General features: G+C 35.3%; 1 protein-coding gene across 1 annotated transcript in view; it reads right to left on the bottom strand.

Moving 5' to 3' along the window:
- Positions 1-206: 206 nt before the first annotated feature.
- Positions 207-25,728, bottom strand: part of LOC141486737 (uncharacterized) — a 28,262-nt gene continuing 2,740 nt past the window's right edge. The window contains exons 2-5 of the mRNA XM_074185244.1: positions 20,498-20,597; positions 14,471-14,572; positions 5,238-5,387; positions 207-1,415 (exon numbers count right to left, since the gene is read on the bottom strand). Of these exons, the coding sequence (XP_074041345.1) occupies positions 1,362-1,415; positions 5,238-5,387; positions 14,471-14,572; positions 20,498-20,597 (406 nt within the window). The 3' untranslated portion in view covers positions 207-1,361. The remainder of the gene's footprint in view (positions 1,416-5,237; positions 5,388-14,470; positions 14,573-20,497; positions 20,598-25,728) is intronic.

A 25,728-nucleotide genomic window follows, 5' to 3' on the forward strand; every position in this document is an offset into this window, starting at 1 on the left:
AACTGCATGACCTATAGGAATAGAGGGTAGCTGATTTCCATTATGCAGAAGTACAGCTTTTAAGCTTAGTTTTGAAGAGTCTATAAACAGTCTCCATTCAGATGGAGTGTGATCCAAATTCAAGGAGTCCATCAAACCATTAAAATCAGAACAAACTACGAGGTTTTCTTTTTTCTCAAAAAAAGGAAGCAAATCTTTTTGACGCTGTCTGTACTGAGATATTTTCACATCATGTTTTAGAAGATTCCACTGTTGTAGTCTTGACCCTAACAGCTCAGCCTTTTCCTTAGACAAGCGAAGATCTCTTATAAGGTCACTCAACTCTGCTTGACTAATTCTGTGCGGATCACTAGACCTATCGCTTACCTCAAAATCAGGGTCATAGGATGTAGAAGGATGGGTTGCTCCTTCTAAACAGTCTTCATCACCTTCCTCTAAAATTTCATAGTTTTGGGGTGGAGAAGGGGCTGGCAAATTGTCTGAGTGTAGTACAGGCCGAAGAGCAGATGGGAGATTAGGGTATTTAACGGTTCCTCTTTTCTTCATAGATAAACCTTGCTTAATGGGAGGAGTTAAGCAGAAATAACAGTCATCTGTATGATTGGTAGGCTCACGCCAAACCATAGGTACTGCAAAAGCCATTGCCCGGTTTTTATTTTTCAGCCACTCTCGCAATATGACGGAACAAGAATTACAACATATATGAGGAGCCCATGATTTATCTTGGTCCCCAACTTTCACACCAAAATAATGTTCATAGGCTGTCTTAACGATAGGTGTCATTTTACGTTTCTGAGCCTTAAATGTTATTTCACCACATATATAGCAAAAGCTATCGACAGAATTCACACACTTTCGAGGCATTTCAGATCAGCACTTAAATTAATTTAAAAATCAACTTCACACGATAATTTCAATAGCAACCACGTGCGTACAATTGACAAACTCACATAGGTTAAGTTTACTACTTAAGAACAGCTGATGAGAGGGGTGTTATGTAAACAAACATGTGTACCAACTGTTGGTGATGAAATATTTCATTTGCTGAAAACTCAATATACATATATATAATATAATGATACTATATCTTGAAAACAAGAGCTAATATATAATTTTTATGGTCACTTTCGGTTTTAACACGTGGAAATACATTAAAATCATCTAATTTCAACTCCGAAACAAAAACTTTGTTGTGTTGTGTTTCAATTAATTTTTTGTAAAACTCACTGAAATATTTTTTCGAAACATCTCAATCATTTTTTCCTCTAAAATCTCCATTCGTATCCTTCTTGACTTGTCAACACAATCATATAAATTTCAATATGCTTTATTTTTCATAGGGAAATATCACAAATATCAAATTATCGAAGAGTGTATACGAAGTAAGACACTAAAGCGTTTCCCAATCTGTAGATCTGAAAAAGAAAACTAAATGAAATCCTCCAGAGGTATTTCCATCACGTATGTAAAATAACTGGAGCCATTCGAAAGATCAGAGTGAACAATTTTCAGATCAGTATGGACAGGTTTTAAATGAATATTCGATGTTTGATAAATATTAATAATCACAAATTATTTTGGTTGAAATAACTGTTGAGTATTGTGTGAGCAGGAAACAATATGCATGTTTGAACTTCCCCTTGAAGGTGGTCACTTGGTGATCGAAACACGTGTCGAAGAGTTAAAAATAACGATTTGGTGTTGGGAAAAAACTCCAGTAATATTCAGAAAACAATATATTGAAATCTTGCTCCTTTTAGATTGAAACAAGTTTCAACTTTTCATAGTCGTAAGGGAACAAATCCATTGTACTAAAAAAATCATTTCAGTCTATTTTTTGAACCCACATCTTTGATAAACTGTATACCATGAAAAAATTTGAAACAAACTTTAGCTGAGCAAAAATAAAAGACGTGAAGGTAGGTTGGAGAATTTGTGTTTAAAACTGGCTCCCAGCCTAATTGTTAACAATAATTCTCTGAAATGAAATGAATAGAAGTGAACAGTTAGATATATGTGAAATCATCATTCAAAATCAAAAATTTATTATTATTATTATTATTATTTTTTTCACCGTAGTGTGCGCTTTTCAGGCCCTATCCCCCGAAGCCCCGATACATTCGGGAGGGCGCGCCAGTATTATCAACCAATGACCACTCCCCACACCATGGGGTAAGTGATCATTGGGTCCAAGAATCATGTGCCCTGAGCAAGGGCAGTGTGCCAAGAATGACAGCCTTCTGCATCTGTGCGGCTAAGATTTCTACCTTCGTGCGGCAAGCCGGTATGATTTTAAGATTCGAGAGTAGAGAGGACATCATTTCACCAAGGACTCCAATAATCAGAACAACCATCTTGACAGAGTGATCTGGATAGAGTCTGCAGAAATCGAAGAGAAAATCTCGATATTTTATCCGTTTTTCCCCCTCTTTTCTGACGATATTCGTCTCGACAGGAGCTGAAAACCCCACGACAAATATCGTTTTGGTCTGGTGGTCGAGAAGGACTACATCAGGCTTATTAGCTTGTATGAGCCTGAGAGTGGGGAACTAATAGTTCCAATAAATTGGGCACTTCTCGTTTCCCATAACGGATTCAATATCTCCCGGAGCGTAGGGCAACACCAGTGTCTCGTCAATATCGTAAGAGTGCCGCAGATGGTTATATAGCACTCCTAGGGCCGCGTAATGTCGATGGATATAGGCCGAGATCGCATATGCTGGACATGCTGATAGCAAGTGCATTAGGGTCTCGGGCGCCACGCGGCAGGCCCTGCACCTTGTGTCAGGAACCTCTATACCCATCACGCGACTGCGGTAGACTAAGGTGTTGGAGACACCATCCTGGCAAGCCATGATGAACCCCTCAGTTTCCGACTTCAGCCCACTAGACCTTAGAAAAGCGAACGTCAGGCGCTTTGATAAGCCAAGGTCTCCAATGTTATTGAAGAAGACTCCATGTATTGGCTTATCCTTGTGTTTCCGCAGAAGTAAGGTGATTTCTGCGGCTTTTATCTGAGCTTTTTGCTGAACGGGTTCCAACTCGGTGATAGAGTTGTAGTCACCTCGTTCAGAGTCGAAAACTACACCGAGTTCATCAGCTGCTCGGGCAGCTGCCCTGAGGAGAAATGCTCCAATTCCTGTTCTCTCATGGTCACGGACCATGCAGAGAAGGGGATCCGAACTCCTGACGACTTTACAGGATTTATCCAGTATCATTCTGTCATGTAGATACTCCAAACTCAAAAATCCCCGGCAAACTTCTATAAAAATGCATCATTTTTCGGGTCTTTACGTCGAGTTGATACAGCTCCTCCCGAGTCCACTTCACTACTCCAAACGAGTAGAGTAAGATTGGAACGGCAAGCATATTTGTTGCAGCAACTTTTTTCTTCCCCGACAGTTCCGATGACCAGATCTGTCGAAGTTTGTGCTGATACTTGCCGCGGAGAGAGTTTTTCATTGCAGTTACCTTTTGTGAGTGGCGTTGTTCCACCCCGAGGTAAGGATACGTCTCTCCGGCATCCAGATGGTGTAGGATGCTTCCATCTAGGATGCATCTAGGATGCTTCTAGGATGCTTCCATGTAGGATGCTTCCATCTAGGATGCTTCCATCTTCCATCCATTATTATTATTATTATTATTATTATTATTAATAAATATAATATTCTAAAAAGTGTGCTATACAGTTCTTCATCATGTGACAAGCGAAGTGTGTCGTCATATCGAAGGATCGAAAATTTTAAAGTTACATATTTTTTGTGCAATATTGGCTGGGAAACAATATTATCCCCACTAACAAATCAATAATTTTCGTTGCAGTACTCGCCAATAGTCGAATCAAAGCACACATTTGGGAATAATAAAAAATTTCAATAATTTATTATTGATTGTTTTATCCATTTCCTCCATGAAAATTCAGATAGCAAATATATCGAAAACCTGTCACTTCGGCCATATTTTTTCACTAAGAATACATTTCCTACATTTTAAACACATTTCATTATGAACTTGATGGTTATAATGTTTTCTTGATAACCAGAAGTTTATAAAATGATAGATATTGGTTTTGTATTATTTATAACGATCACCTATTTTTCTAGTACCTTTTTGGACAAGATCTCATCATATTTTGAGAAGAGCCATCATTTCAACAAATTGTCGTGTCAGTTGTCGTGTCCATTCTGAAGGAAAATTTAATTTTTCATAAGACATAAAATCCAAAAAAGGTAAAGAACATATTTCAGAAAACGTACCTAATACGCACCTGCGCTTTTATTAGCAAATATATAGAGTGCGGCACCGGAAACGAAACAAATTGAACTTTATGTGTTGAACATATTATATTATATGTTTAAAAAAAATTAAGAACAGGTTGACTTTCACTTCAAAAATGGCATCTTTCTATGATAAACTCAACTGATGACTATTACTCTTGGAATTAGTATTGGTTAAGTACTAAGTGTGATGTTATAAGAGACCCATCCATGTGACTGCTCACTACGTAACTTTTTTTTTGCACCCTCTTGCGGTAAAAACAATATTATGTGGTTACTTAAGAAATTCTCAAAAATGTAAGGCAACGTTTCGAACCTTTACTCATGTGTGACTTTTTCTCATATGAATAAAGTGTCATAATTTGAAATGAGGTAGTTATTATTTTACCCGCAAAAAGGAGTCAAAATTAAAAGTTACATAATGAACAGTCACATAGATAAATCCTTGATAAGAAACCTTTTTCTTTTCAAATTCTAAAAGCCCCTTGAATTATAAGTTTGCCTGCTCTTTTTCCCAACAAATATGTCGTGAAAATATTCAATCTGTTTCGTTTTTGGTATAACACACTGTATAATATAACATAATTCACTCAAATCTATGAAACTGCTTCCAAAGCAGGAATTAAAAAAATATTTAGAAGTAACACGTGTTAGGAATCACACGTTAAAAGGTAGACCTCGTTAGTCCTTAGCTGGCACAAGTTTCTCAACTTCTGAGAGTTGACGTTCGTATGGGGGCGACAGCTATTTACGGAAAAACAGATTTCAAACAGATTTCAAACGTTTTGAATCTGAATATCATCACAGTTTCTGAAGCTTGACTTCTAATTTGGAACAGAAAATTTCAAGACTGATTTTTTTTTATATATTTTCTGCATTGAAAATCATAATATTGTGATATGAGATGTTGGGTGACTCATTTCGTTTTTATAAATATCAAACAAAATATACTATACCCACTTTTACTATAAGTCTGTTGTTCACAACAAAGCCTTTACTGAGAGTCCAAGGGTTGCCGTACTTCACAAGCATAAGCAGTAGTATTCCTCTATTTTCATTATTCCAATCTTCCCAGTGACACTGACATAAATTCCAATATAATTTTTCTGTCTGGAAAAATACTTCTTTTAGTAAATACAAGCACATTCCATATTCTCCAACAGCAATAGTTCATTTTACTACTAGTTATTATTATAAATTGATTTTCGAGATTTTATACAATTTCATCATATGAAATTCCGACAAAGGTACATTTTGGAAAAATTCTCCCAGGGGTCATTTGATCTTGTATCGCATTCATTGGATTAGTTTTTTTATGTAAGATAAGGATACTTTCTACGTCAAACAGTACATTATGCAGTGAGCAAGCACCTACAGGTCACTGTTAACTCACATCAAGTAACTTCTCAATGAATTGCAAAATAGCACTGGTCCGCTATTTTGGTCCGATCATGGGTATCATTGACGCTGCTGTGTTTTTCTTTCGTAAATTATGTATTTTTGAAACACACTGTACACATTGAGGAATCGCACGTTGAAACATTAGAGTCCCGTTAAACTGCCATGTTTTCCTCAAATGATCTATTTTGACACAACTTAACGCCATGTTTTTTTCTTTTACGATTGCAGCCATATTTTTTTAACGTTGTACCCACCCTGTATATTCCACTCAATGCCCGCCGCCGTATTTTTTTCTTCAACGCCGTACATACCCTGTGTACTCCACTCAAAGCCCGCCTCCATGTTTTTTCTTCAATCCGATTTTTCATTCATCATCATTATTTTACTATCATTTTTATAATTCAACCACGCTGTTACCTCTCCGGAACTCATTATATTTATCAATGCCTCGATTACGTTGCACATGTCTTTTTCCCACTCATTAACGTCACGACGTCCCTTAGAAAATACTTCCAAAATTTCGCTCAGGTACACTACTCGTCGATGCTCCAGATTGCCTCAGCACATCAACCCCTGATGAGAATGTTGAGAAAGTGAGGAACATTTTTATGGAGAATCGTAGAATCACTATTAGACATTTTTGAGGATATATTTCAATGAGATGGCTCAATGCATGCCATTTTTTTAAATTTTTGGCATGAACCATGTGGCAGCGAAGTTCATTTCAAAATTTCTGAATTCCGACCAAAAAACCTTTTCATGAGCATCGCTCAGGAATTGTTGAATGACATCAATGGCAGGAGAGCCAATACCGAAAAAGATATGTCAAGTTCGATCAAACGCCAAGGTTTCGCTATATATAGAAAGCTATGGCTATATAGCTATATAAAAAGCTATATATAACAAAAAAAATCCAATCGCAGCTCTGTTGACCTTTTTTTGAGTCTATGGATGTTTGCTTTAAGAGGTTCAATTTAATTTTTGGTCACATTAACTCAGTATTGTCAACCACTTTCTAATTAACTCAGTACCATCTGCAAACATGGTAAATGTTCCTTGAATATCTAATTCACTCAGATCATTTAGATAAATGAAAAAAAAGATTGGGCAAGTAAGGGATTCAGCATTCGAAAAAACAGAGTATTTGTTATGCAATTTAACAATTTGAGTCTGTGGGAAAAATATGATTCCAGCCAATTCCTCTAAACCTATAACAGTTCATGACGGAGCAATATTCCAAAATCCACAGAATAAAAACCTCATTGGTACTCAGTACTTGTCTTGGAAGTTACTGAATTGGAAGTCAAACTGGTATTGGTAATCTAACAGCAGTAGTATCCTGTTCCTAACAAATTTCTCTGTGATTTTGGAGATAGTTGAAAGTTGCTGGTTCTCCCAGTAGTTCTCCTTCATAATGATGACTGCAGTTTTAAGACACGATGGAAAAGCAGCTGTCATGAAAGACATATTGACCCATTAACGCCTGGTTAATTTTTTTTTCGGTAGAAAAGTATTAAATGAATATTCTTCAGATTTTCAGGATGCAATGTAAGGATTAACAGCAATTTTTATTTTCATTACTGTAGACAAAATTAGATGTGACCATATGGTAATACTAGGCGGTTTAACTACCTATTTATAACACTTCATGAGAAAATACAAACAATTAATAAATGTCATTTATTTTAAGTAAAAAACAAATACTGTTATTTTAGCCTTACATCTACTTCTTATGAAATAAAGAAAAACAATCAATATAAACACCCACTTCGCATTTTTTTGCACATTGTTCTACCCACTGCGGAACAACCCTCTCCGGCACAACGTCGCCGTTTGTTTTAGGGAACTCGAATAACCAAATGATCCCTTTCATTATAACGCATATTATCAGATACCCTGTGAACATATGGAAACTTCACCAGGAACTTTTGGTGGAACTCCGATAGAGTTCAAATAAAATTTCGCAATTTACCTTCTGAACTCCAGTTGCGGAGGAGTCCCTCCAGATTTCTTGTGGAGCAAGCATTCTACACACAGGCATCCATTAGCCATGTAAATATGCTCGACCTCCACTTTTTACCCCTCATACCAATACGGTATCTTGATATATTCTCATCCATAAGGTCAACGTCACCCATATAAAAATTATAAGTTCCAATCACAAATGGCCGAGGCACTTGAACAAATTTTTTCTCGGCACTTGAATATCGGCGCACAGATCCCATTGAATGTACTCCAAAACATGTTGATGCCAGAGTGACAACTCCATTATCAGCCCAGCGAACATATGAAGTCCCATTTCCCTTATCAAGAATAGATTCGATATTACCTCTCGGTTTTTTCTGTTTTTTCCTGTAGGAGAGCATCCCTTAGGCACTCTATTTCAACGCACAGTTCCGGTACCTTGATACTCTTCATCTCGTAAATATTTAAGGAGCTTCACGCCTGTGAATAAGTTGTCGAAATAGAGTTTATATGGTTGGTTACCTTCTACTCTTTCTATTTCTTCTAGCATTTTCACCATGGGCGCTGATGCTTTACCGAATAATTATTGAAGGGGCGAAGGAGGTATGTAACATTTGTATGAAAATAGAGTTTTTAGTATAGATGAAGGAGGTATATGTTGACCTGTTTTGTAAAACTGACAACAGCTCTCCACATATATTATTTACAGATATATTAGTGTCATGAAGGAGTTATGTGACCGTGATAATTTATGTTTGTGGGGCATGAAGGAGGTATGAAACATAACATAAGATATACCTCTTTTTTCCACCAGTGCCTACAATTTTTGTTTTATTTGTAGTGGATGAATAAGGTATGAAACATAAAATATCACATACCTCTTTCTTTCACTAGTGTAGTATATTTACCGTATAACATACTGCCTTCATGCACTTAACAAATGTGTAAATCACTTCACAACGGCGATTGTTTCGAAGAACACGTGCACAGTTCAAGTTATTTTGAGTATTTATAAAGACAGTTCAAATGACTTCTAGAGGAAAGTTAATCTTGCAATTAGCTTTGAATACAGATAGCGGAAGTAATAACATGAATGTTGCAACAAATTCTGAAAACGTGAATTCTAATCTAGAAAATGTAATATCACCATCTCCAAGAAGTGATGATTCATTTACAGAAAAGAATGAATCGTACCATCAAGATAGCAAGTTTGTTTTTTATAAAGTAGTAAACACCTTAGAGCTTATATTCTCCACATTCCTAAAAATTAAATTTGATTGATGTAGGGTCAGAACCACATAATGCAATGAGAGCTGCTAACTTAGATCTAGATGCCAAAGGTAATGGAATACAAACGATTCCAACTCTACAAATGGCAATGCGTACAAGATATACAAATAAAAACACTTATGAAATGTATAGGCAATTACGTAAGTGACAATGTGCTCAACGTGCATTCAAGATATTAATTCTTATAATCCTCGATGTTGTTGGCCTAATAGTGGAATGATACATTGGGTACCTATTAACGTATTTAGGACAATACAGTATCTTTCTTGCAGATCTTGGAGAAGACAATAATTCCGACAACAGTTGCGATGACTTATCAGGCGTCAACTCTAGTGATGAATACGTGTCAGATGAGAAGGATTACGTCGATTCGTCGGACGACGCAGTTACAGAACATGAAAATGACAGAGTAAAGAAAAAGGAGAATGCTAGTGAAATGATGGATGTAACAGGTAGTGATGAACCGATTGAAGATCATAATATTAATAATATGGAAGTGATGGAGGACGACAACATATCGGTATGTCAAACAAATAATGGAATTAGTGTTAAAAAGAAATATTTTGAACCGAAAATAAAAGTGTGTGGAAAAAGGAAAAGAAATCCATCCGAATGGAAAAAAAAATAAAGCTGCACTCTGCAGACAGAGAGGAGAGGCCTACCGAAATTATAAGGGTCAGTTGAAACCTGCTAAAAATTGTGTCACAGGTAACTTATGCCCTGAAAATTGTCGCCGACAGTGTTCGCAGTCATTTACAATTGAAGACAGAAATATGAAAATGTCATCTTTTTATGAACTGGATATAAGTGCTAAAAATTCTTCACTGTAAAATAGTTTGAAAATAACCCCCACAAAAAGACAGAGAACCGGAGCTTTGCAACACAAAACAGCCTCATTCCAATATAGTATAACCCATGGGGGAAAACAAACTGCTGTATGTAAACGAGATTTCGTTTCATTATACAATATCAGCATGAAAAAGGTTGACTTAATCTAGCAGTCAATAAAGAAAGGTTTAGCAGCCCCCTACCAGACAAAAGAGGACATAACAATAGGCCTAACAAAACTCCCGAAGATGTCATTGCTTACATAATCAAGCATATTTCGAGTTTTCCTTCAGAATCATCGCACTATTCAAGAAATTGTAATGTCCATAAGAAGAACCTTTCTCCTCTTCTGACACTCCCACTTATGCATAAACTCTATATTGACACATGTAATGCTGACAAAGTCCCGGATCGATTCAAAGTCAAAGAATGCACATACTGCTATATCTTCATCAATGAATTTAATTTGTCATTTGGACATCCCAAAAGTGACACTTGCAGCACTTGCGATTCAGGTACTGCAAATAAGGAACATACCGAAAACTACAAAGCACCTTTTGCGGCTCAGGAAGTCGATGGAGAACTAGCCAAAAATTCTAATGGGGTCGCATATATAACATTCGATCTCCAACAAACCATGCCTTTGCCCCGACTCAGTACTTCGAAAACATTTTATCTTCGTCAAATGTGGTTCTATAATTTAGGCATTCACATTTCAACTAAAGAAATGGACAAGGCAGTTTTTCGCACGTGGACCGAAGACATAGCCTGTAGGGGTAGTAGTGAGATTTTCAGTTGTCTTTCAAGAACCATTGAAATTGAACTGGCACTCAAACAAAATATTCATTTGATTATTTGGACAGACTCCTGTGCAGGGCAGAACAACAATTTCCTAATGCTCTGTATTTATCAATATCTTATGCAAAAAAATATATTCAAAATAATCGACTACAAGTTTTCTGAACTAGGTCATTCATACATGGATTCGGACCGGGATTTTGGTCGAATAGAAAATGTACTGAGAAAACACCAAACTATTTGTACCCCTCAACAGTATCGTGAAATCATTGCCTCTTTCAATAAAAAAAGCATGGTCATTGTTATGGAACATAATTTCAGAGACACTGAGGATCTACCACAAAAAATTAAACTCATGAATATAAAAAAAGATGTTCTGGATGAAAAAGTATATTTCAGAGACGGAATTAAATGGATCAGTGTAGATACGTATGGGTCATACCTCTTCAAGCAGAACTTGGATTATTATACTCCCTTCAAGGAGGTCAATATTCACAAAAATTTGAAAAATCCGTCTTCTTTTCCTGAAATTTTTGATATTCCCAGATCCTTCAGAAAAACTGGCGCATTACCCAAGAAAAAAAGTGGAAATTTGAAAAAACAACTTTGCTTCATTCCAGATCAACACAAATGGTTTTATGAACATGTTTTACACGAAGAACCTGAAGGCACCTAAGATGAAAAGGTGGCTTCTTGCACCAGTTTTCGCATACCTGTTTCTATTGAAATACTCATTAGAATCTTGATTATGTTTTAATTTATAGAACAAAATATAACTTTGAATACATATACGAAATTATTTTGAATTGCATGACTTACCCATTTCGTCCCTTCTGACAAATGCAATTATGAAAAAATAATTCAGGAAGAAGGAGGTATGTACAAAGAAACTTGTTTTTCCATTATTCAGCAGATATTCAATCGTTTCCTTTGCCTTACCACACTTTTATCACACCTAGGAATAGTATGATTCACATAGGACTTCAAAAACATTAATACAATAAAAATACCACTATGACAACTTCAAGGTCAAATATCTCAACACTAGGTTTTTGTTGAATACATCTTTCATCCACTCACCCCTTCAATTCATATTCAGGGAAGCGGCGGGGGTTATTTCCCTGATACATTTCAAAGTTGATGAGGTAACCAGAAGCCGTATTCATACACCACATTTTATAGCCGAAACGAACTGGTTTACCTCGGATAAACTGCTTGCAGCTGTGTTTTCCAAAATATCGAATCGATTCGTTATAACATAAATGCTCTTCAGGTTCAAAATAAGCTGAATTTTTTTCCTTAATCTTGTCCATTAGTGGACGCATTTTCCACACTTCATCAGACAGCTCTGGTTTATTATTATCAGCGAAATGAATAAAACGTGAAATTTGCAAAAATCGGTCCCTGCGCATAAACATGTAAACCAGTTCATTTCTCATGTCATTATTCGAGTCCCAGTAAAACCTTTCTCCTGGTAAATTATTATACCCACTAATAATAAGTATGCCAATGTAGCATTTCATTCCTTCTACAGATACTTCAGGGTCGGGACAGTTTTTGAATAAGGCATACCTTGACGTTTCCTCGATCATCATTTGTATGATGTCGTCATCGATAAACAATTCTAATAATTTCACAGGACTTAAATGTTGATGTGGCTTGAAGTCACATGTAGGAAAAATTTGGTGATTTGATTGCAAATCGCCTTGAACCCAGTCAAAGTCCTCTACATCAACAGTAATTTGTGTTATCGAAGGTACCTACTTTGTTTTGTGATAACGAAGATGTGTTTTGGTGAAGCATGAAGTGATCCAACACTTCACGACACATCATCAGAACTACACCCACCAACTCTGGTGTTGTCCAGGAGTTTTATTTTGGCTTGAACTCTAAATTTTTTTCCAGATAAATTGTCAATAAATCCACTACCATCTTCATCCCCGAAGTCTACGTCTATCAAAACGTTCGGATCGGGTGGTTCAATAAATATTCCTTCTATATTATCACTATAGGCTATCTCTAGGGCATCTTGAAGTGAGAAACTCTTTCTATAACAAAAAAAAAACAATTTGAAAAAATTGCTAGTGTAACTGCCTAGCGTTACCAGGCTAGCGTTACAGGCTGATATATGAATCTGTAGCTAATAAAAAATAACTCAAATTGCAATGAAAAAATAACTGATACAATATTTGATATTTATTCACATTAGCTAATAAAGTTAGAAACGGTTTTATAAAAAAACTCGAACTATATACTTACACAAAGTTTGGCTCCATATAGCACTTTCAAGCAATAGCAAAACTAATCAACACGTTGAACTATTTTTAAGAGACTGGCAGCGCCATCTCTCCAACCGGCTAAAAAATAGAGCCGCAGCACCCTTTACAGGAAGCTTAAACACTTGTGACCATACGGTAATGATAGGCGTTAATGGGTTAATTACATCTACTCACACCTCTAGGGCTACAACTGGCAGGTTTAAATTTCATCCACAACACAATATTTTTAATTTTTTATATCCGTTGAGATCGATAGAAGTTCTTCTATGTTCGTTTCACTCAAATTGTAGTTATAAGTAGTTTTAACGAGTGTGTCCTTGAGATAGCGCAAAGGTTCTATTTAGGATACAATATAAATTTTTCAGCTATCGAGCATTGAAATTCGTTCAGCGTGTTGGGATTTATATTCATATGATCTGATTGTTTTCAATTATTCCCTCTCAGATTTGTTATTATCTCTTTTGCAGCACGAGGCACTAGCTTATAGATACATTTATATTTATTGAAAAAATTCATATCTTGGTGGATGTAGCCGTTACTACGTGGTAGGAGATCATGATGAAAAGAGAAATAAAAATTTCTATGTTTTTTACCACTTTTATTTGTAACTGCAGTTTCGTCCTATATGGACATTTTCAAACTCAAACAATAAACTTTATTTTTTAAGTTTATTAAACAATAAACTTTAATTTTCAAGTTTATTGTTTAAGTTTGAAAATGTCATGGACATTTTCAAACTTAAACAATAAACTTTATTTTTTAAGTTTATTAAACAATAAGCTTTATTTTTTAAGTTCATTGTTTAAGTTTGAAAATGTCCATATAGGACGAAACTGCAGTAACGTTACAAATAAAAAAACATAGGAATTTTCATTTCTCCTTTCATCATAATTTATATCAATGAATTATTTTGAATAATATATTTCAATTGGAAATGATATGCTTGTTGGTTGTGTGTTTCTCAGACAAATTTAAAGATCTGAAGTTTGTAGGTGATATTTTGATTCCTGAACTGATACTAGTTTGCGACTTTGCGTTGTAAACTTTTTCCTAGTTTTCCGAATGTTTCAATAGTTATTTTGCTATTCGGAGCAAACTTATATTGATGAAAATAAAACCCAGTTGAAACCTGTTAACCACACTCATGTCACAAGGTACTAATTATTATATTATTGATGAAATTCGTTAAAAAAATTGATTATTTTTTCATAGACTCAAAGAGAGATTATTCAAGGTTATGTCATGATCAGCAAAATGTTTCTATTTTCTATCAAAAAGCAATAAGTCATATCGATACACTTTTTTTTCAAAACTACAACTGAATATGGTGTAGCTTATTTGGAAAAGAGTGCTTTGACACGAGTGCCCTATCCATTTGGAAAGAATAACGGACAGGATACAGAAATTGAAATTATTCGAATTTTTAATAATCACAGCGGCAATTTCTACTGCATATTAGAGTGTTCTATCAACTAGATTGCTAACATGAAACTGAGAAAATTTTAGAGAATATCTACATATTTAATAATTTTCATTTCATTCGATGAGGTATTTTTTTCATTCCATATTTTTGATCATTCCACACAGTTGAACTCAAATATAACATATATCGAAGTATATCAAGAATCTTACTTCATCAGTTACCTCCTGTACACATGAACATAATATATACAGCGAGATCATCCAAGACAGCAAAATTGAGTACATTCTGAAATTGCTGGCAGGGCTGATTTCCTAGAAAACAAAAACAACTCTGAACACCACAAATTATTGGCATCGAACTCTTCGTTGTCTATTAATATCATAAGTTACAGTGCATTTTCCAAAAACTTTTTTAAATTTACCAGAACTGTAACACCTCTGCAATGAAACAACAATATATGATGACTTTCTTTGAATTTGTCGTTCAACAAAAATTGCCTTTCGATGAGACATGAACGCTATAATGCGGAAAAAGTGTTGCAGTTCTGGTGTATGCAAAAAGTGTATTTTGTAGTTTCATTCATCGTGAGAGGTTCCATCATCTCTTGCAGGACTTAATTTTCTCATAATCAGTTTCTTTTCAAAGTAAATGACTCAACTGATACAGAATTATTACAGTACGATTTATCTAACTTCATTCGCTGGTTTGATATAAATCTACTGTAATTAAACATAGACAAATGTCAAAAATTCACTTTTTTCCGATATAAAAATCCCATTAACCGGCCATATAATATTAATCAATCAGAACTGAAAACAACAAACACAATCAGAGACTTATGAATCCCTCTCCACCCAAAAATGTCATTTGAACCCCATATTGCAAATATTACTTCTGGAGCACTAAAAATATTAGGTTTCATTCTTAGATCTGCAAATAAATTATCTCACACTTCAATAAAAATCATATATTGTTCAATTGTTAGTGCCCTTTCTATCATGTGGATATTGAAATGATTGAAATTGTTCAAAATAAATTTTTAAGGTACTCTGCATATAAACTGGGATATCATATTGGTGAATATGACTATAAAATTATATTGGACATTCTCAACTTGAATACTCTGACTCATAAAAGATTAGAATCAGATCTTACACTAATTCATAAAATGATCAATGGTAGCATACATTTCCCGAAATTTGTCGAACTTATGTGAATCCAAGGAGAACAAGAAATTCGGAAATCTTCAAAGTACCCTTTTGTCGTACGAACTATGGTCGTAATGAATCTGTAGGTAGAATTTTGAGACTTGCAAATACATACAATGTAGATTTAGAATTTTTCAATTCTTCTTTGGAAACATTTGAAAAGACTGTGAAAAGATTATAATTCATTAACTTATTTTTACGATTTTTTCAAATTTTATTTTATATATTTTTTCCTTAAACCTATCTTAGATTAATGTTGAATACATATGTGTGAACTTGTTAATTATTTTGTAAAGAATAGGCATTGCCGTAAATAAATAAATGAATGAATGTTCAATAACAATATTCTGACTCGCACATATTCAGTAAGAGGTCCCTGTAAAATGGAAAGCCGGCTCTCTTAGATTCTTTTCGGAAAATATGTAATTTAGTCTTGTTTTTTTTCAAAAAAGTAGTATTTCACCGTTAACTTCATCAGATTTACCTGTATAAATACTCCAGTTGACAAGATGAAATTCATTGTCAAAAGACAGGTGCTGAAACTATGTACATAACTCACTGAATGCAGGATGATGAGTATGGGAATGTATGTTGATGAGTATGAGAATGCATGTTGATGACTCCATAGTTCACAACAAATTGTAGTTGGCATTAAAAAATGAACGTAAAAATGCATTCAGTTTTTCAATAATAACCTGGAAACTATCAATACCTAATAAATGGAAAGAATTGATTCTGACATACAAGGAACAAAAATAAAACGGATGTTTGCATTTCAAAAATACAAATACAGAGTAATTTCATAAGTGATAAATATTTTCCACATCAACATACTCCTGAATAACTAGTTTAGGTAATGTAAGTATCCAGAAGGAACAGTATTATACAACTTTGTCCCTAGATAAGTATAACTTCTTTCGAGATTTTTTTTCTGTTTCAAGAACATGAAAGGAATGATCTCTTTGCCAAGCTGCCGAAAAATAATCCCATGAAAATCAAATGATAAATAGATAAGTACTATTCCGATCATTCCCATACATTTTGGAACAGGAACAGACACTTTGTTCAAGGTAATATAATTTAATGAGGGCAAGGGCAAGGAGTCTACCACACTGCTATGGAAGACCTACGAGGGGCGCAACACAGCAGTAGTGTGCATACAAGGGACTTGAATCAGAAAATGGAGTTGAGTATGACCTATGGTCAGGATGAGTTGAATATGATGGAGGGGAACTGACGAAGGTTCTCACCTGAGTTCGCTGCCGCGTTGACAGCACATCTCTAAAAAATCCAGGATGCAAATTCGAAAAATCGAGCCTACGACTTCTCAGTGATAATAGAGCTTGAGAGATGTCTTCAAATTTTGCGAAGGGGTATAGAACATCCAACGAGGGACGGAAGACATCAATAGGAACTTTCTCAAAAACTAACCTTTTGACGATACTTTGGCTAGGCGTTATAAAAGAGAAAGAAAACATGCATATAGAGAGAAACAGTTCGCTTTTGTCGTTGGGGAGCTACAAGCAGTGCGGAACAGCTTCTTGACGAAAGGGTGACTGGTACGGAGGGGGTCCCCAACGAGAAAATTTGTAAGGTGCCGAAACGGAAAAGAAAGTACTTTTCCGAACTGTTCAGTGTTAGTTTGGAGAAGAGGTGTTGAAGCGAGTGGAGGTCGTAGGGATACCTGAGAAAGACGGAATCATAGGCCGATTAGCTTGCTGACTTCCATAGACAGATGCTATTCAGGCTTCTCAGTGTTAGAGAACAAGTTTGTTGTGAAAAGAGGGTTAAGTTCTCCCACGATCAATATGTATTCAGACAGAAAATAATACCATTATGGTTATAGTGGTTGCAGGCTATCAAGGTTGCACGTGATTTTCGCATCTCCAATCATGCGGATGACTATTCTCTGGACGGAATCCAGCAACTTCAGGGTACGCTTGGGGGCTACATACATGAGAACAATACTCCAAAAAAGGTCTGATCTGTGCTTCATGAAGCATCTAAAGTTGCTAAGGTGTGTACAGTTTTTTGTGTTAGAAACATTTGAGAAGCAGCCTTTGCAATTCCAGCGACATGATTGTGCCAAGGCATATTGGTGCCCATTTTAAACCTCAACAAACTTTTCGAAGCAGAAAAGGGAATTGTCTGACCTGACATTATCATATCCGGTTCGGAGATTATTATCTTCTTGGAGAAAAACGATGCTTGATTGTTGGCAATTAGTTGTTATTTTGAAAACATACATTGGATGTAGCGACGAAGACAAGAGAAGAGTATTACAAAGACTCAACGTCAATACAATAATCTGATCAAAACGTTAACCGAATCACTGAGAGGATCGAATGAATGAAGTAAAATTGCAAAAGTTATTTTGTTAGAACTATTCTCAGGAGTCTTACTGGTAGATTCAGTTGATGAACATCTCCTTAAATCACCAAATATTATGGCAGAACAAAATCGTTGAAAATGAAAATTTCGATGATTTGCTACAAAACTGTTGAATACAGTGTGGAGTCGATGTTCATCTACATCAACACTTCACCGGTGGTTCAAGGAATTTAGTCTAGTTGGAGTCAGGATATAAAAATTCCCAACAAATTCAATCCATGCAAAACTATTGAAGATCATATGATTTTCATTAAATTCAGGCGAATGTTCAAAATACTTCAAATTCAAAAAACATACAGTAGTCAAATGATAGGTCCACAAATGAACATGAACACCTATAAAATAATTTACAACTAAATGAAAGATGACTAAATGAAAATCATTTTCATTATCGATGCGTTGAAAGTTCACATTAGCCAATTCATGCCACCATATTGAGTTCAAATGTCCAAAATGCTAATATAGAGTTCACCTAAAGAAATACCTAGATGTACGTCAAATAATATTCTTCAAAGCAATCACATAACAAAAAACAGAGGAAATTATGCTACAACTGAAAATAAATATAGCCGGTGCAAATGGAGTTCAATAGGGTTATTTTCCTCAAGAACGTATTTTTCCATTCATATTGCCATTGAAAATTCTTGAAGGCGGAATCGTACAACAACAAGTGAAATATTCTACTAGAATATTGTCAAAAGCCAAATTGTCAAACATATTAATTTCCGAAAATATTCAATTTTCCAAATTTATAGCCTCAGTACACCGCACTGTATCTAGTAAAAGTTCATTTACCTAAATTAAAGTTATGATATTCGGCATTTAGCGATAATGCAATACTGCTGATTGGCATTATTAGACTTCGACCCAGAATCGGGAACAAGAATGTTTGAGGATGATCATTAGTTTTCCACCTTCTGAAGATAACACATCCATCACCCCTGAGAATGTACCTTCGGTAAGTGAATTATTTTTGATTTGTATTATTGGTTTGTTGAAGTATATAATTTTGATTAAGCGTAACATTGTTGAAGGATATGTTGTATCTTTATTTTAATAAACTTCATTATTGTCTATCTCTATGATTATTATTCTTATATAAATACCTCCATCTGAGTTAACCCCCAACTCGTGAGCCATTTGGGTCGCGACATGTGGTGGAGGCGCCGGTGGAGGGGTCGATCTAGTAAAAGTTCATTTATCTAAATGAAAGTTATGTTATTCGGCATTTAGCGATAATGCAATAATGCTGATTGGCATTATTAGACTTTGACCCAGAATCGGGAACAAGAATGTTTGAGGATGATCATTAGTTTGCCACCTTCTGAAGATAACACATCCATCACCCCTGAGAATGTACCTTCGGTAAGTGTATTATGTTTGATTTGTATTATTGGTTTGTTGAAGTATATAATTTTGATTAAGCGTAACATTGTTGAAGGATATGTTGTACCTTTATTTTAATAAACTTCATTATTTTCTATCTCTATGATTATTATTCTTATATAAATACCTCCATCTGAGTTAACCCCCAACTCGCGAGCCATTTGGGTCGCGACAATATGGAACACAAAAAGAAAATTCAAACTTTCAAATCTTTGTTTTTTGAAGGTGGAAGCTATATTTAGTAGAAAATGAATAAAAAAAATCAATATACACCAATTTCATAACAAATCAAGTTCACGAATCGAATTATGTATGTACCTGATGAACTGAAAAACGGACTACCAGAAGCTTGAAGAATAAGTTTTCGATTCTACTATGGGCAAAATTGAAATTATGTTCCTAAAAGACAACACAAAACTAATTCATCATTCACCAAGAGAAACACCGAGCACAATTCAGGAGAAAATTGAAAAAAAAAAACTGAATGTCTAGAGGAAATCGGCATCATATCAAAGATGAATCAAAGTGAATGGGGTACTCAAATGAAATGAATAAAAACACTTTTGTCTAAATACCACTGGAAAATTTTTATTTATACGACCGGTTTCGGGTGTGATCCCATTATCAAGTATAAAAAAAATCCAGTGGTATTTGGCACAAAAGTGTTTTATTCATTTCATTTGAGTGATCATGAATTACCATAAAAAGCACAAGTCATCAATCACACATATATGAATGGGGTACGACTGTACCTTTTGTTGAGGAAGAAGACTTCAGTTCGTCCGTGCGCTGGTTATGAATTCACTATCAAATAGGCTTTGGAAGATGAATTTCCAATTCTTAATTTAGAATACACTTTTGCTACTACCATGGCCGGATAATAAATTGTCGATAGTTTGGATATTAGAGAAGTTTAATTACACCTGCCATATAGGCGTGTCTATACTATACTATGGACACGCCTGTATAGACAGATCTATACTATAGTATAGACACTTCTGGAAAAGAGACAAAATAGGTATGGCGTTATTGTAGAAATTTTCAGTGAAAATCTCACAATCAAGTGTTTTTTGAAAACGTTATAAATTTTCATCAAGTATAGACCGATTCCATCATATAATTCACCTCTGATTCATCAATCTTTATCAGATCATCTAAAACTCTGTAAGTCAAAAAATTGTGTTTTCTTATAACTTATTCGATGTCATTGTCAGTTATATCACAAGGAGAATAAATACATATTTCTCTTACCGAGTTGATGAAAAAATAACTGCAGACAAAAATGGATATTCCAAAAGTAGTTAACGGGATTATTTGACAGCGAATAGGAAAACATCCAACGTCAGAAATCCTGAAAAAAGTTTTTGTATCACAATTTGATAACATTCCATAAATGAGTCAATAATTATAGAATACTCGAAGAGACATGTGTATTTTACATTATTCAAATAACGATTTATTGTCAGATTTTGACTAAACAGTTTACTTAACCTCAACACGAGTTTCGCTATACAATAGCTTCCTCAGCCGTCCTAATACATACTTACGTGTTGCGGTTTTGTGATCTATTCAGTGAAAATCTCATGAAAAAATGTTAGTTGAATTTCCATCAAGTATATGCTATATATGCCATATATCAAGATATGTTTGTCAATTTAAATTAGTTGAATTGAAGGGGTTATATATATATTATATATAATATATATAATATATATATATATATATATATATATATATATATATATATATATATATATATAATATATATATATATATATATATATATATATATATATATATATATATATATATATATATATATTTAATTAGTTGTTTTTTATCCACAATACGTTACTTTTGATGAGGATAATGTACGTTCTATTCATAACTTAGAAAGCGAAAGGCTCAGTTACTCAAAACGTAAAATAAGTCCACAATGAGTGGAAACAATTGATAAACTATTGAAGAAGTGAACAAGCATAACAAAAGCCCTCTAAACAGCGAAGTTTCAGTAATCATTTTGCCAATCGTCCAATTGTGCCAAATAAACATGGTGATAGAAAAGAAATTTATAACGGTCATGTATATTATATTATCGTATTATACAGTGCATTCCATTTAAACGAGCCGCCCTGAATAACTTTGGGTACAATCAGTAGCAGGAAAAATAAAAAAACACGTCAACCATAGTATACAGAGGAACACATTTTGACATATTCACATTTGATGTTACTTTCCCTATCGCACCCCCAGAGCATGTCACCATTTTTTAAATGGATCACACTATATTGTTAGGCATTATCAGATGCTCCATGATGAGCAGATTTCAACAAAGTATAAAACATATGGTCTGAAGCTTATTGTTAGGGAGCTACAAATTATTAATTAGTTTTTCAGAAATGTACAATACAAATACGTTTCGGAATTATTTAACAAATTTATGGAAACTGGCTATGTTAACAATAAAAAGTTGGACGTTGGACTAATGGAAAATTTGCAATCTCTTACTATACGGATCAACTTGCATCAGAATTTCTTGTATAAAATTTGTTTTTTGGATGAATGTACGATTAGTTTGAATAGAGAGGTAAATCGGCAAAATTTTCTATATTGGAGCGATACAAATTCTCACCGTCAAGTTCATACTCGAAGACCTCAAAAACTGAATGTTTGGGCAGGAATTTTAGGTCACCACATCATAGGACCTTTTTTATCGATGATAATTTGACTAGTGATAAATATTTCGATATATTGGAGAATCGAATAATACCGAAATCGAAACGAAATCGAAAACGAAATAGTTTTTCAGCAGGATAGTACACCTCCTCATAATGCAGCTCCAGTGCGACAATTTTTGGATGATAATTTTCCTGGTCGCTGGATTGGCAGAAGAGGTCCTACACAATGGCTATGAAGGTCTCCGTATCTCATTTCTGTAGATTTCTTTCTATGGGGTCATTTGAAGTATAAAGTGTATGAGATGGAATCATCAACATTAGAAGATTTGAGAGAGAATATCATGAGGCATTGCAGAGAAATAACTCCCGAAATTCTCAATCAAGTGAGGGCGGCAATGGAAGCTCGTTTGTACCATTGTATGGGAAGTTATGAAAACGTTTGTGACCATGAACTATTGAACATTTTTTTCTTCTCATTTTCTAGTCATTAGATTTTGATTCAAGAATAAAAAAAATATCACTTTTTTTGATTAATGGCTCCCATATTTGTCTCTAGAACGAATATTTCAAAATGTGGTCTCCTGTAATTATTGACCTGTTTTTTAATTTTTCCTGAAAATCATTGTTTCAAAAGTTAAACTGGTTGGCTCGTTTTCAATTCAAATAATTTGTAGCTCCCGAACCATAAGCTTCAGACCATATGCTTTATACTTTGTTGAAATCTGCTCATCATGGAGCATCTGATAATGCGAAATAATATACGTTGAATTGAAGGGGTTATATTTTTAGGAGTGATTAATTTTTTGGGAAAGAAAGTTTTTGGCTTTCTACTACTCCATCTGATACAGAAAAAAAGGGAGGATGAGAGAATCTTCCAAAGAAAGGAAGGAAGTAATCAATTTGAAACTCTATACATGAATGTGTGGATCATGCAAAGAAATAACTTTCAGATACAAACTGAAAGAAAGTCCTCCTGAAACAGCTACTTTCATATAAACGTTGAATTACACGAAAGGAAAAATTCTTTCGAAACAAATACTTCTATATGAACACTGAATTATACAGAAGATACTTTTCTCTACTCAGTTTGTATTTCAAACATTTGTTGTGGAATAAGAATCAGATATCATTCACATGAGTTCTACTTTGAATGAATGGTAATAAATTGTACTCACATGGAACACTGTCACCCTCACTGGTATACACCGATGTTTCGCCTTAAGACACTTGCCCTAAGGCTCTTCAGTAACAAATAACATTGGATAACATTATAGAAAATACACACACTTCATTCATGAATTACGATTTTGAATGTCACGGAATAAGCTTGATCTGCTTATGTCATCGATGACATCGTAATGACATTCATTCACCTATTTGATTTAATCCCAGCCAAGAGGAATCTTATTTTAATTGAAGGGGTTATATTTTTAGGAGTTATTTATTTTTTTGGGAAAGAAAGTTTTTGGCGTTCTAGTACTCCATCTGATACAAAAAAAAGGGATGAGAGAATCTTCCAAAGAAAGGAAGGAAGTAATCAATTTGAAACTCTATACATGAATGTGTAGATCATGCAAAGAAGTAACTTTCAGACACAAACTGAATTAAAGTCCTCCTGAAACAGCTACTTTCATATAAACATTGAATTACACGAAAGAAAATAATTCTTTCGAAACAAATACTTCTATATGAACACTGAATTATACAGAAGATACTTTTCTCTACTCAGTTTGTATTTCACAACATTTGTTGTGGAATAAGAATCAGATATCATTCACATGAGTTCTACTTTGAATGAATGGTAATACCTTGTACTCACTTGGAACACTGTCACCCTCACTGGTATACACCGATGTATTGATATTATAATATAATATTAATAGAGATAGAGGAGCAAACGCCCGCAGTCTCGGGAGTTTGCGAGGCGATCTCCACCACAATTTACGCACCGGGCCAGTTCTGTTCTTGGCTACTGGCACTGAAATCTATTGTATGACCCGATCGCAGGCACCTGTGGCACTATCATTTCTCAACTCTCAAAAGAGTCTGGTACATTTGAGAAAGCTCGGGGTGAGTACTTTGGTCGTGACAACCATGTTTAGGGGACGTTTGTTCGTTCTGAGCGTATAAACGGCTACCGCGTCCAATTTATGACTCTCCTTGAGATCTTTCGCAGTATCCTCAATTTTTGGCGCGAAATCCAGCTTCCGGAGGACAAACGCATGAGTTTTGTTCACCCAAAGGGTATACACATGATATTACATGTTTCTGATCTTAGAGAAGTCTTTCATCAATTTGCTCAACTCTTAACTCAACTCTTTCATGAGTGTTGTGTTCATGAGTATGATACCCTTGACTACAATTGGAGGCAGACTCCTTTTGGCTTCGTATTTTGGCTTCCTCCTACTTTTGTTGGAATCCATCGAGATGTCAACTTCCATATCAATGGGGTTTTCAGTTTCGCGCAGTGATATGAATTTGTTGCTTATAACTACTTTGGGCCTACTGGTTGGTTGGGGCCTTTTGCTTGTCTTTGGGATGTACTCTCTGTGGTATTTCCTGGTAGCATCGATTTGGCTCTGCCACATAATCAGTAATGGAAAATTATTAACGGCCGGGTTTACCTTCGTTTCGATATTGCAAAACGATAGTCCTCTTTTCAAAGAGGGCTATCTTATCATAGACATTTTTCAGGTTCTCAATTTACATATTTACTGGGCTAGAGCTTCTGATATTCCCTTACCTTCCAGGGGTAGTAATCTTGATTCAGCTGTGATCAGCATTTCGGTAGTATTCTTGTCTTCATTGGAGTTTTTTCATAAGATTTGTTCTGCCTCGAGTTGGCCAACAGTATGGGCTGGTATGTTCAGTCAAGCAAGGCTACCCTTGGTCTATACAATAAGTCCTGAATATTGTTGCTATTGGTGTTCCTGATCGTATTTGTCCTATGGTGTTAGGAACCTCAGCTTCCTGGATGACTGAGATTTTATTCATTTCTTCTTGGAGTGTATTGGGGTGGGTGTTAGGGTCGGAGTTTGATGGGGTATTTTCATACTCCATCTCTTTCCCGGTTCATCCGTGTTATCCTTATTGGGTTCCTTCGTACCAGCGAGTAAGTGTATTCATTGATCTGTGGGTTTTCTAGTGTATTTGCATCCACCTCTCTTGGAACGTCATGTATGCCTTCTATGATCTCCTCTGTGTATTTGTTATGGGTGAGGTCTGGAATGTCTGAAAGGGAGAGACTTGTGGTCGCTCAGCCCTCTGCACTGAGATGCACTCGGTCTCCGCTATGCGGCTTTTCCGTGCACTCGGTACGTTGGGTGTCGCTCTTCTTCAAATCGCTATTGTCCTCATTTGTTGGTGTTATAGAGTTGTTATTCTCTATATTGCTATTATCATCATATATGTATTTGAACAATTCCTGTTCAGCCGAAACGATTACTCTTGGTTTAATAGACTCCACCTCATGTTCAACCACGCTAATTGTGGGTTTGGTACTTATTCGGCGGTTGAACGCAATGGATGACCCAGTTCTGCCGGGATCAGAGAATGTATCCAATAGTTTTGGAAAATCTTTGTAGAAGATTCACTGTCGGTATCCAAGCTCTTTTTGCAACTCCTGATATTGACAGGAGTGTCGCGGTGGAGTTTGGATTTTCCCTTCCCTTATTGGGTGGTTGCCTAGGCTGTTTGTTAGCCTCCGGATTATCGGCTCCGGAACCCGGCCCCGAAGTAGTTTTCTTCGTAGGTGTGTTCACCATCACTCACGAAAAGTGTACGGAAATTTACCAAATCAATCAG

Source organism: Leptinotarsa decemlineata, unplaced genomic scaffold (assembly GCF_025532065.1).
Source record: "Leptinotarsa decemlineata unplaced genomic scaffold, Ldec_3_MD MMD2_P_RNA_scaffold_2, whole genome shotgun sequence".
Taxonomy (NCBI): domain Eukaryota; kingdom Metazoa; phylum Arthropoda; class Insecta; order Coleoptera; family Chrysomelidae; genus Leptinotarsa; species Leptinotarsa decemlineata.